Raw genomic sequence first — 14,603 nt, 5'->3', positions numbered from 1 at the left:
GCCAAAACGCCCTCTACCATGGGACCGGACACATGGATGTGACTCACTGACCGTTTCAGTGTGAACAACAGGAAAAAGTCAGTTTTTTTTTTTTAACATTACAGAATTCTTTGTGCCAACGTGGGGAAAAAAATGACACTAGCTAGAACCTTAACAGCCTTTTTTTTAAATGTATCTTTTATTTGCCACATTGAAAATGTACAAAACAAGTCAGGGAATAAGCACTTAAAAGGAGGATAAAGCACAAATCACCAATGGTGGAAATGATGCTGCAGCATGATTGGACACAAACAAAAAAAAATATTTTTAAAAGTATATTCAAAGCTATAAGCAAAAACAAGGAAGAGAAACACCCAGGTCAACAGACAAGGAGCACAAAAGGGGAGGCAGGGTTTTTGGAAATCTTTGGAATGGAAATGAAACATACATGCAAATACCCACTTTTTGTATTTCATCCACCAAGGTTTATTTGAATGTGTGCATTCAAACAAACCAGTTTAACTTGTAACATTGTTTAACTTGTAATTCATGCCCCTCACATTTATAGTTTCATGGTATAGAGGGCTGCAGGTGGACTGGTGTTTACACGGTCCATGGGAACTGTGGAAGAGTCTTCAGGTTTGTCAAAGTCCTGTGTATCTTTGTCATTTTTTATTTATGATCACTATGCATTTACGAATTTCCATTGTTGCCTTCTTTGCTTTTTTTTTTTTTTTTTTTTGGGCAGATTGAAAAGCCAACTCTTGGTTGCATAGCGCCACCTACTGTAGCGAATAATGTAGAATAGGATCTTGTTGACATTTGTCTGTAATACACTTTATAGAGTCAGTCACCATAAGTTAAATACAAGTGTGTTATTGTATGTTTTTAAGGTCAACTGTCAGTGGTGTTGAATGTTATTCTTTGTCTCACACGACATCTTCTCTGTGCTGAAGCTCTGAGCTATGATGTTTTTCTCATTACCAGCTGAGTTCTATTTAATGCGGTTGAATATTGAAAGCATACAACATATTTTAAATGCAATGACCCTTTTAAATGTCTTATGAGCTGCTTGAATATTCATAAAATGATAGGATATGGTCTGTAATAGGCATGGACAGTCAGACATCATTCAGTGTGATCTACACTTCCTCAGAATATCCTCGTCTCTGATGTCCAGAACTTCAGAATACCTGCAACTCAAAATGGTTTGAGGAGCTCATTTGTTTTCTTTTGTCAAAAGGGACAGCTGGATACGCTGTGCATTGGTTATGAAGAGAACGTATATCGGTTATGTAAAGAGAAGGCCATTTGAATGTAATGTTATGTCTGGCTGCCATTAACAATTAGCAGCCTGGTGTGTTGGAGCCACTTTGTATTTGTGTTCATTATGTGTCTTTATATAAAGTAATATGTGTTCACCTGTGGTAATTCCTCCGTTGCACAGTAGGTGGTACTGTGAATCAGTAATGTATAAGTGTTCCTCCAGGATTAACCCTTGTCTTCAAACCTGTTTGTGATTTTCATGGAAAGGAGTTCAAGGCAAGGGTTCCGTTTGGGGTTCTCAGAATTGCATCTCTGCTCTTTGCAGACGATGTGGTTCTGTTGGCTCCATCAGAACGTGACTTTCAGCACGCACTTAGGCGGGTTGCACTTTTTGGGAGAAGGACGTCTGGATTCCCTCAATGTCCTAATATAGTATGCTATAAAACATAATATGCCATTTAAAAAAAAAATGGTAATATCATATATTAATATAAATAATACAGTAAAATAAAGCCATATTATAGCTAAGGACAGCATACACCGTAGTCATAATATAGTATAAATAAAAAAATTACATTATAGTATGTTTTAAAAATCATACCATACTATAGTGTTAAGTGCTTGGCATTATGAACAAAAATCTGTATCATTGGTATTTTCACGGCATATAACGTGGTTTTTTTTTAATCATCTCCCGGCCTTTCGTATAGGTTTATGGTTGCTTATTCCAAATATAATAACATAGTGTGCCATAAAATCAATGTAATAGTATAGTTTTCTCATAGTATGGTTTTCTAAAAAAATTAAATAATAATTAAGTCATAAAAATGCCCTTTGTATAGTATGTCATAAATGAAAAATGTCATGGTACAAGTGTCATAAAATATCATAATATAGTATACCATAGTATAGTCATAGTATAGTATGCCATAAAAAATACAAATATACAATGTCAAACAAAAATGGGACAGTTAAGTGTGCATTAAAATGTCATAGCATAGTATACCATAAAAAAACTCAATATAGTATGAGTATGTCATGAAATGTAATGGTACAGTATGCATAAAGAAGTGTAATATAATGTGTCATGGTAAAGTATGCCATAACACTAAAATAGGTTGTGAAATCATGTCAATTAATGATAAAGTATTTCATAAAATGGCATAGTGTAAAATGTCATTATAAACATAATATAGTATTTCACAATTCATACTATGGCATTCCTTTAAAATGCTATAAAATTATAATAAAATGTCATCAAATATATCAAAGTATGGTATGCCCCACCCCCCCAAAAAATGACACTTCAGGTCCCTGAAGGTTACGGTGTAAAAAGGTATACAAATATATCTCTAAATATCTATCTATTTATCAATTGTAACCTCCTTTGAGGACGAACACAGTTAGTTCAGGAGTGATGGCATCCATTTTAAACTGGTTAAGGGTTTCTGTCCAGAAAACATTCCACATTTAGACCGCAACTCAGGTGTTTTTCCGGGACTAGTCCCACTTCTATTGACGTCCCCGGGTCTTTGCAACAGTCTAATTGGTTCCCTGCGCGTCTTGCAGATGGATAATAAATCAAATAAATAACGCTAAATAACTTTAATAATAACTTAAGAGTAAGGATAGGCAATCAAATCTAATTAATTTAATTTGAAATGGTCATTCCAATCCTGGCCACTAGGTGTCACGCTACTTCAGACTGATTTGGTGACGCAACCCTGGTTGAAGGAGAGGAAGAGAGGACGGCAGACACCGCACCTTCAACAAGGTAAGTGAACAAAGACCAACTATCAAAATACTCAATGAAAGCACCAGGAGACAACGTGTTGCACTTTTCCTTTAGTTATTGATCTTGCTAAACGGATCGTGGACGCGCCGTGTGTTACGATGTCCTGTTTGAAAACAAAGGACGCAATCTATCTCAGTAGATAAGTAGCTAACGTGTACTAGCTAACTTTCCCTTAGCCATTGGCTTTGGGTAACTTCAAGCTGTCAAGTTCGTGATAACGGAAATAGAGATTTTCTAGCGGAGATTTTCAAAATAAAACTCCGACCAACGAATACCGAATGAAACGTCCGTTCCTTTAACCGCGGCTGTTTTATTCTGAAGGACATATCCGGTGTCCTTCATGCTCTATGTGCGTGACTTGACGGAGATAGGAACTTTAATAGCTAACTAGCTAGCTAACTAATGCTAGCAGGTTAAAGCATTTGTTTGCTTTCGGTTAAAGGAGACGAACTTTATAATTATAACATATAATCGAACGTCAAAGTACGTTACGTGTTGAGCTACGTGTCTTTGTTGACCACAGTTTGCTCTATAGGTAGCTTGTTAAATGCACATAACGCTACGTCGCAACCGAAACTAACAACTTTGGTAGCTAACGTTAGCTCCGTGTTGTTGACACTGGTCAGGTCCGGTGGATAAAACTAACGCACCTCATCGTCCCGGTTCTTTTCTGTCGTGTTTATTGTTTTTATGGAGGAAGACACGATGAGGCAGCTTTTCAAATAACAGCGGTCATTTTCACAGTGCACATTGCCTCCATGAAGACGGTGGTTGTACCTCACCAAACACATGCTGACGTCAATCAAAACTATGGCTGAAGTATTTTATATAGAAAAACGCAAATGCCTCCTGAGGTGTAATTCATTTCCTGATCTGCAGTTTAAGCATGCAAACCAATAACACCTCCAGGACTTTTCCATTTGGCCTTCCAATGAGTCAAATAGTCTGATTCACCTATAAACCCCTCTACTTATTCCACATGTCTCATGTCCTGATAAGCATGGCTAGATAAGCTGACTGCATAAAGAACTTGTGAATACCAGCAGTCTTGCTCAGTCAAATAGCTGATTTACAACTGTGTTGGCTCCATATTCCCATGTGACTCTCCCAAAATGTCTGAATTATTTTAACATTTTATTTCTATTTGACCATTAACAGTGTACAGATCAGTTGGGTATTTTGTTTCATTATTACGTTGCTTCACTGCCCTTATATCTGCTTTAAGTCTAACAACTTTGTCGGGCTTAGCTTGCGTCAAACCCAGTGGGACTCGACCATCAGTGCTTGCACAAATGAGATTTCCTCATCATTTCTTCATAGCTGCACAATGTTATCATCGTTGCTCTGCTCAGACAGCAGAGCCAGCTGCTTTCCTTCCTCTTTTCTGGGCCAACAGTCATCTCATTTCATAGCTCAGTTTTTTTTTTTTTTTAAGAGCTCAGCTCATTGTCGTAACGTCTAACATTGCTGCTTCGTTAAGCCTTCAATTATCCCAGCCCACCTCTTACTCCTCAGTGGTGCAGTGTTTTTCTTATTAGCTATGTGACAGCCTTCTGAATGGACATGTGTTTCCAGCAGCATGGACTGACCGGGGACGTTTTTTATGCCGCGGACGTGCTTCTCTGCCCACTTCATCGTTTGTGTGTCTTTCCAGGTAAAGCATGGCAATGACTGGCCCGAGCTCGTGCTCCTCCATGAGTAACCACACCAAGGAGCGGGTCACTATGGCCAAAGTGACCCTGGAGAACTTCTACAGTAACCTCATCGCCCAGCACGAGGAGAGGGAGATGAGGTAACGTCAACACGTTTTAAATCTACACCTGTCACTTTTTCAGTATCTCCAAAATGACCTTTGGCAACGACTTTGCAATGCAAACCGTTTCTAACGATTTAATTCACAAAGAAACTGAAACATGACTCTTCAGCGCGTTAGTTTATACACGCATTTCTTTGTTTGTATTTCATCCAGCATGTGGCTTATGTCAGAATTTTGTTGAAGCAACACCACTTCCTGTTGTGACAAGTTTCATCAGAGTGCACTCCTCCCTGTCCTGGTTGGTTCAGTATGGATGCTGGGGGATTATTATTTTTTTCATTCATTTTTTTTTTAATACAGATTTTAATCACAGAGGATGCTGCTAAAGATAGGGAACAAAATCCATTGTTCAGTATGTGTTGGTTTGAGGGCCATAAGAGGGTCAGGAAAGCACAAAAGATAACATCAACAATAACATTAAACATTGGCTCATCGGCAGGAATTCAAACTCCAAACCCCCAGCTTGTAACACTGTTTCTGTTATAAATATGTTTCCAAGTCCACGCTCAGATAAAGATGCATTGGGATGCAATCAAATAGCTCCAGATTCTTTTGAGTATAGTAAGACTATGAATTTATGTATTTACATTTTTGATTATGTAGCTGATATCTTTGAGTTTATGTCATAAAAATAGGGCGTAATTTTATAACTTCGTAGTTGTTTTTCTTGAGATTGTTTATGCCTCCTTGTCATCATAGCGGAGATGATGGGATGTGCAGTGCAGACACTATTTTGTTGCTAGAAAACAATGCTAACGGTCGGATTGTCTCTTTAGGCAGCAGAAGCTGGAGAAAGTGATGGATCAGGAGGGTTTGGCAGATGAGGAGGTGAGTAACAAACACACATGCGCAGTGTTTTCCCAGCATGCTCTGCAGCGGTATGGGAGAATTCACTCAAAGTTGTTCTCATTCCCTGTCTTAGTGTTGGAAGGAGTGAACATTAAGTCATTTTCTGTGATTGTTCTCACAAGTGTATGATTGTGAATTTCAGTTATTGTTTTCCAAATATGCAATTGTTAAGTAGCATGTGTGCATCCCACTTAATGCTGTATTTAAAAAGTAACGTCTGTGCTCTGCAGAAACGAATCCGCCGTTCTCAGCATGCAAGGAAAGAGACCGAGTTTTTGCGGCTGAAACGGACTCGACTGGGTCTGGAGGACTTTGAGTCCCTGAAGGTGATTGGCCGAGGAGCTTTTGGAGAGGTAAGAGCTTTTTAGCATTAATTCATAGTACCAAAAAACGTGTGGATCACAATGTCACAAAACTGACGACATACTTTACCCATATATGAAAGTAAGCATGATGGTGTCAGTGTTGTTCCTGCTGAATGGTTTTCAGAGTATCTCAGTAGATCAAAACAACGACGTCAGTCTGTATGGAGTTTGTGTTCTATATCTGAGCACACTGACACTATTAATACTTGTATCAGTAAATATGAACTCACTAAAGCCTCACCATTTATACCTAACGGTTGAGATAAATGAACATTGTGTTGGCCTCCAGGTCCGTCTGGTGCAGAAGAAAGACACCGGTCATGTCTACGCCATGAAGATCCTCCGCAAAGCCGACATGCTGGAGAAGGAGCAGGTGAGGCGGAGAAATGCACACAAAGACAGGAATGCTGCTGGAGCATCAGTCGGACATCTTTAACCTCGTGTGTGTGTGTATATATATGTGTGTGTGTCCTGTCTGTGTGTGTGTTAGGTTGGTCATATCCGGGCAGAGCGGGACATTCTGGTAGAGGCCGATAGCCTGTGGGTGGTCAAAATGTTCTACAGCTTCCAGGATAAGATGAACCTCTACCTCATCATGGAGTTCCTGCCTGGAGGTATGACAAAAACTATTAAAGCTATAATTGCACAGTGTATTGTATTGCACATGTGTCATGTGGTCTGCTGGGAGCAGAGCTGGTTGTGCAACCTGACAGCAGCAGGAAGGAAGGACCTGCGGTACCTCTCCTTCACCACCGGGGGTGAAGCAGCCGGTGGCTGAAGGAGCTGCACAGAGCTGCCAGGGTGAGAGGTGTTGTTCATCAGGGATGACAGCTTGGCCATCATCCTCCTGTCTCCAACCACCTCCACCGTATCCAGTGGACACCCCAGCACACTGCTGGCCTTCCTGACAAGCTTGTTCAGTCTCTTCCTGTCAGCTGTCGAAATGCTGCTGCTCCAGCAGACCACTGCATTAAAAATGGCTGATGCCACCACAGAGTCGAAAAGTCTCCTCAGCAGATAGAGTCTGCTCTGACCCTTTTTACACAGTGCATTTGTATGATTAGTCCAGTCCAGTGTATTGTTCAACGGTGTTAAATGTCACTGTGGTCTCTGCTGTTGCGACGCAGGAGACATGATGACCCTGCTGATGAAGAAGGACACTCTGACGGAGGAGGCCACTCAGTTCTACATAGCTGAGACGGTGCTGGCCATCGACTCCATCCACCAGCTGGGCTTCATCCACAGAGACATCAAACCAGACAACTTGCTGCTGGACTCCAGGGTGAGTCATGGGGGCTACTTGGTTTGAAAAATGATGTACAATTCTTGCGTCACGTCCCACGTAATCCACACGGAGCTACCGATGTGCTCCATGTCAGGAATACAAAGGGTTCAAGTCATACTAAGATTTAGTGAGGAAATGATTCCATCAGCCGTGGCTGGAGTTCTGGTCCATTTGACTTTTATGGCTGTGTAAAGCTGATGCATAATGTTGGTTTACATCTTGTCTGTTTTTAAAAGGAAAAGAGGAATGGACCTTTTTAAGAAAGTAGGGACAGGTGCCAACCATCACCTGCTATTCCTACGTTACAACTGTGCCAGACACAGCCCCTCCTCTTCCCCTCTGCAGTCTGCATATGTAGCATACACTGAACTTGAATATGCTTCAAATTGTTCTTCACGATTTCCATAATGTGCCCAGCTGCAGACTGATGACATTGGGGGGCTTCCAGCTCTTAAACTCTAAACTTGAGTGTGAGCTGACACTGTTTGTGTGCTGCAGGCTTCAGTGTGTGCTGTGTCTTCCAGGGTCACGTGAAGCTGTCTGACTTCGGTCTCTGCACGGGGCTGAAGAGAGCTCACCGCACCGAGTTCTACAAGAACCTGAACCACAGCCTGCCCAGTGACCTCAGCAAGCAAAGTCAGTTTCGTTTATTTCATTCCTTTGACCCCATTTAATGGCTGTAGACTGTTTTTAGATCCTCCAGGAATGATTCTGTCCTGGTTAAGATGCAGCATGTCGGCCTGTATTAGATATGTGGGTGTTAATGCATCAGTGGGGTCACAGCTAGCATTTAATACTGATCTGTTTTTTTTTTTTTTCTCCATCAGCCTTCCAGAACATGAACTCCAAGAGGAAAGCAGAGACCTGGAAGAGGAACAGGAGGCAGCTGGTAGGTCTGAACAGAGATGTGATTAACTACAAGAGCATTTTAGAGCTGTTTTTAGTTTTTAATGTATGCAACATGTGAATGAATACAGCACAGAGGCCTAAACATATTGTGCCGAAATAAATCAATTTCATGCAATAAATCAGCTAACTTTAGGGCAGTGTAGCACTCAAATGTCTCATCGGATTCAGAATGTTGTTGACTTTTTTGTCTTTGATCAGATAGTTCCTGACTGGAATCAGAGTTTGCCAGTATTAGACTGTATTTTATTGAGGCAAAGTACTTTGATCAGCTGACTTTGTTTGGATAAACATTTTAGAAGGTCAGCTTTTTTTTTTTGTTAAAAGGAACAAAAGGGTCGTGAAGAAGAATATGCACTTTGTTCAATTAAGGTTTTTTATTAAAAAAAAAAAGAATAATTTTGTTACCGAAGCTTATTATATTTGCAGTTATTATTATTTTGAATATCCTGCCCCACAAACGACTCAGCCTGTTGACACATGAAGGCTCTTAAATATACAAACTGTCATGTCTGGAGTTCTGTCATTATTTATAGATGAAGGTAAAAGTATCTTGAAAGAAGGATTGGTTTAAATAGCATTTATTGAAAACTGAATCCAATGTCGTATCTGCTTATTGAATGTGAATCATATTGAATCTCCTATCTTTTTTGGGGGTTCAGCTTTTAATGAGCAGAAATGATAAAACTCAGTTGAGATCCAATACATGTATGTTGACTCAGAATGCAGAAACACTGCAGTTTGTAGTGACGGCCTGATGTTCAACACCTCTACTTTTATTACACTTTATCTTTCATTGATTCAAATCACGAATGCCTCGATACAGAACCATTACGATCACTCAGTATCCAGTTCTTTTCAAGCCATGCACAGCTGTATTCAAATTTCGATTCAAATGTCGCCAAATCCTGATTGGTGCGCAGAATCACATGACGTAACCTTTTCACAACTGAGTCCCGCCCACATCACACCAGTGAAACGAGCACAGAGAGAGAAACTCCGGTCCAGAAACGTCTCGTATGAAATAACCAAAGCTCATCTTCAGCGTAAAAAGCCTTTTTTAATTAGCTTTTTGCTTTCTCCTCCTCCTCCTCCTCCTCCTCCTCCTCCTCCTCCTCCTCGGCAGGCTTTCTCCACAGTGGGAACCCCCGACTACATCGCTCCAGAGGTGTTCATGCAAAACGGATACAACAAGCTCTGTGATTGGTGGAGCCTGGGTGTCATCATGTATGAGATGCTGATCGGTAAATGACTCGACGATGAACACTCTCCATCTTATTTACCTCCAGTTTTTTGTTTTTTTTAGACCGTAGCAGACCAGGCCTGATGTGGTTTAAAGGGCCGGTGGTCTTTGTGCTGTCCTCCCTGTCTGCAGGTTACCCTCCGTTCTGCTCAGAGACGCCTCAGGAGACGTACAGGAAAGTGATGAACTGGAGAGAGACGCTGACCTTTCCCCCAGAAGTGCCTATATCTGAGAAGGCCAAAGACCTGATCCTCCGGTAGGAACACGCCTCTTTTCTTCTTCCATCTCTCTCACTTGTGCCATGATAACTGTTACTTTTCATTTTGAACACGTCAATGTTAGCTTTAGACCAGTTAACAACTAGTTGGTCTGTATTGAGTAGTTGGATTTGGATGTGTGCGTGGTATTAAGTGAAGATATGTTGTGAGCAGGTTCTGCTGTGAGGAGGAGCACAGGGTTGGTGCTTCAGGTGTGGAGGAGATCAAGTCCAATCCTTTCTTTGAGGGGGTGGACTACGACCATATCAGGTGGGGCACCGTTACACCATGTTCATGTTAAAGGAAAGCTGTTAGACACTTTTAGACTTTTGTCTCTGTAAAAATAGTTTCTCTTTGCGTTGCGCCTCGACTAAGATGGAACTGAAAGTGTTCTCAAACATGTTCATTCTAAATCCATCGTACGAGGTCGTCAGTTCTGTGTCTCTGCGAGTAACTAGTGTGTATTCAAAATTAGAAGTGATTCCGTGTGTGTATATGTAACCACCACTGTAGGTCTCTTGAGCCACGCCCTTCATTCCCAACTGCTCAGTGGTCAAGCGGATCAGACTGTGGTTGTACTGGGCAGCTGTATTTATAAAATAAGTTTATATAAGACAAACTTTTGTCACCATAGAAACAGACCAGGCTGTATTCCGGTGCTCCAGTCAGTCTATCCTATTCTCACCCAGCTTACCAAAGTCTGAAATGCTAAATGTTCCCCTCTGCAACTCTCTTTTCTCCCCCCTCCGTTGATCCGCCCTCCAGAGAGAGACCCGCTGCCATCCCCATCGAGATCAAAAGCATCGACGACACCTCAAACTTCGACGAGTTCCCTGATTCCGATATCCTCACACCGACAGGTACGCCGCCCGCATCTTTCACAACACGCGTCACATTTTGTGCCTCTGTTGTGTGACGTAATTTTAAAAAAAAAAAACCTCTCCTCGTTTTCTCTCCTCTTCCTCCAGTCGCCCCGGTGTCCAACCAGACCGAGGCGGACCTGAAGAACAAAGACTGGGTCTTCATCAACTACACCTACAAACGCTTCGAGGGCCTGACAGCCCGAGGAGCTATACCGTCCTACATGAAGTCAGGGAAGAGATGAGTGCCTCCACGCAGGCTTTTTAACCAACACCGCCGAGAAAAACCTGAAAAGAGTCGTCCAAACCCCTGCTGTCCGAGGAACTTCAGCCCCGAGAGGAGAACTCTGCGCGTTCTCTGAGGATCCTCGTTCACCCAGGACTCCGCAAATAATAAAAGGGGGCTCAGTTTCAGCCGTTGCTTCTTCCAGGAACTGCTGCCTTCATTTTATGCAGTCTTCACTTTTCTCTGATGCTTCTGAAGGGTACCTTTCTACTTCCTGCTCACACATGAAGACTGAACTGGGATTAAAGTGATTGGGATTCTGTCTCCGCTTGCCTTTTTTTAATCCACCAGTGGATGCAGTGGCACGTCTTTCACTCCCCGATACCAGCATCCATTACATTCCCTCTCTCCGTAAACCAGCACAGTTCTGTCGGACCTAGCTCTTCTCCTTCCGAAACCAGGACTTCCACTCCACTTGCCCTTTTTCATGTTGACTCATCAACTCAAACACCGTCACTTGAAGTGAATCAGGGATTCTGTCCAAATGTTTCTCACTATGAGGCTTCTCTGAAGTGCTGCTGGCTTCTGACCTTAACCAAAGACTGTGATCTGAATAATGTTTCTGCTTGATCTCTGTCACTTCTTTGTAACTTAGAATTGTATTTTATTTTTAGGTCCATAATCACAAGTGTTGCTCCTTTTTTAAAAAGAGGACATATGAGTGATGCATTTTGTGGAACAAACACAAGAGTCTTGTTACATTTTTCACAATGACCCACTTACGTTAATGCACCTTATGTGATGTTGGATCCAGCTCCAGTACAGCAGAGTCCACAGCTCATTCGTTAGTGTGTTTTGAATTGGGTGTTTTTTTTATTGTACTGGACATGGGTTTGACAGGGGAGTGAAGGCACCATCTCAGAACTGAAGTCACCATTTTACAGTTTTAATGAACATGATGCAAACTCAGATTTATTATTATTATTATTATTATGTCTATCCAGGGTGGAGGAGTCTAGGTCATCATGGAAACAAATGCAAGTCTTGTAGTCTTAGCAGCTGTTTAAAAGCAGTTTAAACCCACTCCGCCTATTTAAAAGAATACAGTACTGAATGGATTCATAACCGTGGTGCAAACATGTACTGCTGAACTCCCCACAAGTCAAAGCATTCGGCTCACGTGGTCGGAGTGTGAACAAGATTCAGCGTGGACTTACTTTTTTGAATACAGACGCACAGGGCTAAACATCTTCCAGTGAACACAATATCCAACATGCTGTCATTTAAAAATGAATGTAAATGAAGTCTTATAGAGAAAAGTTTTTTTTTGTTTTTATGCCACAATAATTCCAAAATGCTGTTGGTGTGAATGTAGCCTGGATCATACAGTTTTTCTTTTTCTTTGTGTATGTTTCCGAGCACATGATGTAGAACTATGGAAGTACATCTCTGCCAGGAAACAAATAAACAAAAATACAAAAAGTCAGGAATGGTTTAAAATTAAAAGACATACATTTAAAACCAAATTATGAGCCAAGATTAAATTGACTTTCATTATATTGATTTAGTGAAAAGATTTAGTCAGAACTCTCTAAGTCATATGATGTCATACTTTTGTCGAGTCAAAAGTCGAGGACTTTCTATTTATATGCAAGTAAATCTGAAAATATTGAATTTCATCCTAATCTTGACTCTGATTTAGGATTTGAGTATTTTTTTTTTTTACCATAATTTTAATACAATTGTATGTAGTATGTCATAACATTGAATTCTTAAATCTCATAATTTTGGATTATGTCAAAACATTAATTTGGATTTGCCTAGTCAAAGCTTTCTCTTCGCTTCTGACAAAAAGACATGTTCAGATTTATGAGGTCAAAATCTGATATACTGTCATACAATTTGGACTTAAAAGATATCTTTAAACATTACCAAGTATTTTATTAGTAAAAAAAAAAAAGAAATCATTCCCATCATTTTTTTTTTTTCTTTGCAGGAATGGGCTTCCATATGCATCCGTTCAGTCTGAAGGTTTTTCCTCATAGTCATTATGTTAAGCGTAGTGTATGCAGGTAGTGTGTAGATGAAGCTCAGCACATTGTAACGCAATTTTAGAAAAACACGCAGTGGAGCTTTTTTCTATTGCAGGGGTCACTATTTTAAACTATGTGTTATTGGAATGCTGCAGCTCTGCATGTCTTCGGTTTTTTTTTTTTTGTACCAAACTGCAGATGGGTCAGCTTAAAGCAATAGAGCACATGGAAAGACTTATTTTATTGATGATGCCACTCGGTGTGTGTGTGAGTGAGCGTGCCAGGACGCGATCATGCTCAGTTCAAAAAAAAAAAAAGACTCAATGTTGGAGTGCTTGAAGATGCGTATGTTGTTTTCTACGGGTGATGCTCAGACGTGTGTTTGCTCGTGTCATCGTGTGCCGCATGTGATATGAGAGTCAGAAGTGAGGGATTTTTTTTGGGAAGGTGGGTGTACATTATTTAAACCACTGTTCTCTTTGTAGCGCGTGGCTGTTATATTGTTTTCTGCTATTTGACAATGAATTACTCTGCACTTACTGTGTTGCGTCCTCCTTCACAACATCTGGATGAACGGGGGCGTGTCCCCTTTAGAGAAAGGGTTGCTTGGCCTGTAGACTTGAGACTAGATCTGGAGTCAGACTGGTCACAATGAGGACGCGAGAAGTGTCTCCCTAAAACTTGACTTCATTTAATTTTAAAAGCAAAGAAATTCAATTCTCAAGTTTTTGGCCACCTGTTAATTTCCTTTGACAAGAAACAGACAATGCCAGGTATATACATATTTTATAAATAATTAAGTATCTAAATAATATCTATATAAATAAGCATCTTTAAAAGGACATCTTCAAGTAAGTTAGAATTCATAGATGTGAAAAATAATAATATTGAACAGCCATTTGCTTCACTGTTGTGACACATTTATTCTATGAAATACATTTATTCTGAAGGAAGTGAAACAAAAATGGCGGTTCTGTCTGATTATCAGGGTCGGCAACTTTTTTTTATATGAAGAGCCATTTTATATATATATATATATATATCATATCAACATTAAAGTTACATTTAATTATGACACCACATCAACATTTAAACCTCCAACGGATCTGACATTTAATTCCATCCATAGAGACAGTTGTAAATATTTTGAACATATGAGAGCACGATACAAGAAGGCTGCCATCCGTATGAAAACATCCACATCTGAGTGGAAATCATTAACCTACCAACCTTCCACCACTGTTGTTCATCAGCAATAAACTTTAATTCTGCAAAGAAGGTAACGAGTGCTAGCCAATCAGAGGCAGAGGTACGGTCTTTGCGTAATGTGGGGGGGAGGAATCAAACTAGCAACTACTACATCAAACTGGCTCACGTGCCTAAGGTTGCCAACGAGTGCAGAATAGTGACAGCCTTCTGACTGGACAGATTTACAACCTATAAATGAAACTTATGAAGTCGTACTGACGTGTGATTGGTATAAACATTGGTATAACAATGTTTATGCCAATGTATAGTGCTGACCAACACTGTTGGTGCAGTATGAAATATAAGCCATAAAGGGAAGAACCTTTGATTGTAACAAAGATCTCTCTGGCTGGTGGGCATTAATAGTCAAGTCATTAATAAAGGGACATGGGTTTCCCAGCTTCTAATACACCATTCATTTATTGAACATCAAAGAAAATGTTAGTAATTTAAGAAGTTAGTAAGTATAGGGAAA

General features: G+C 40.4%; 1 protein-coding gene across 1 annotated transcript; it reads left to right on the top strand.

Moving 5' to 3' along the window:
- Nucleotides 1–2,897: 2,897 nt before the first annotated feature.
- Nucleotides 2,898–13,420, top strand: LOC129099600 (serine/threonine-protein kinase 38). The gene is made up of 14 exons (XM_054608895.1): nt 2,898–3,019; nt 4,695–4,832; nt 5,633–5,684; nt 5,936–6,058; nt 6,360–6,443; nt 6,561–6,684; nt 7,198–7,352; nt 7,880–7,991; nt 8,183–8,244; nt 9,388–9,505; nt 9,637–9,760; nt 9,936–10,031; nt 10,527–10,621; nt 10,730–13,420. Exons 2-14 carry the CDS (start codon nt 4,702–4,704, stop codon nt 10,864–10,866), a joined length of 1,413 nt encoding a protein of 470 aa, XP_054464870.1. The 5' UTR covers nt 2,898–3,019; nt 4,695–4,701; the 3' UTR covers nt 10,867–13,420.
- The last annotated feature ends 1,183 nt before the right edge of the window (nt 13,421–14,603 follow it).

The sequence above is a fragment of the Anoplopoma fimbria genome, chromosome 12, assembly GCF_027596085.1.
Source record: "Anoplopoma fimbria isolate UVic2021 breed Golden Eagle Sablefish chromosome 12, Afim_UVic_2022, whole genome shotgun sequence".
Lineage (NCBI taxonomy): Eukaryota > Metazoa > Chordata > Actinopteri > Perciformes > Anoplopomatidae > Anoplopoma > Anoplopoma fimbria.
This window is presented reverse-complemented; position numbering and strand designations above follow the sequence as displayed.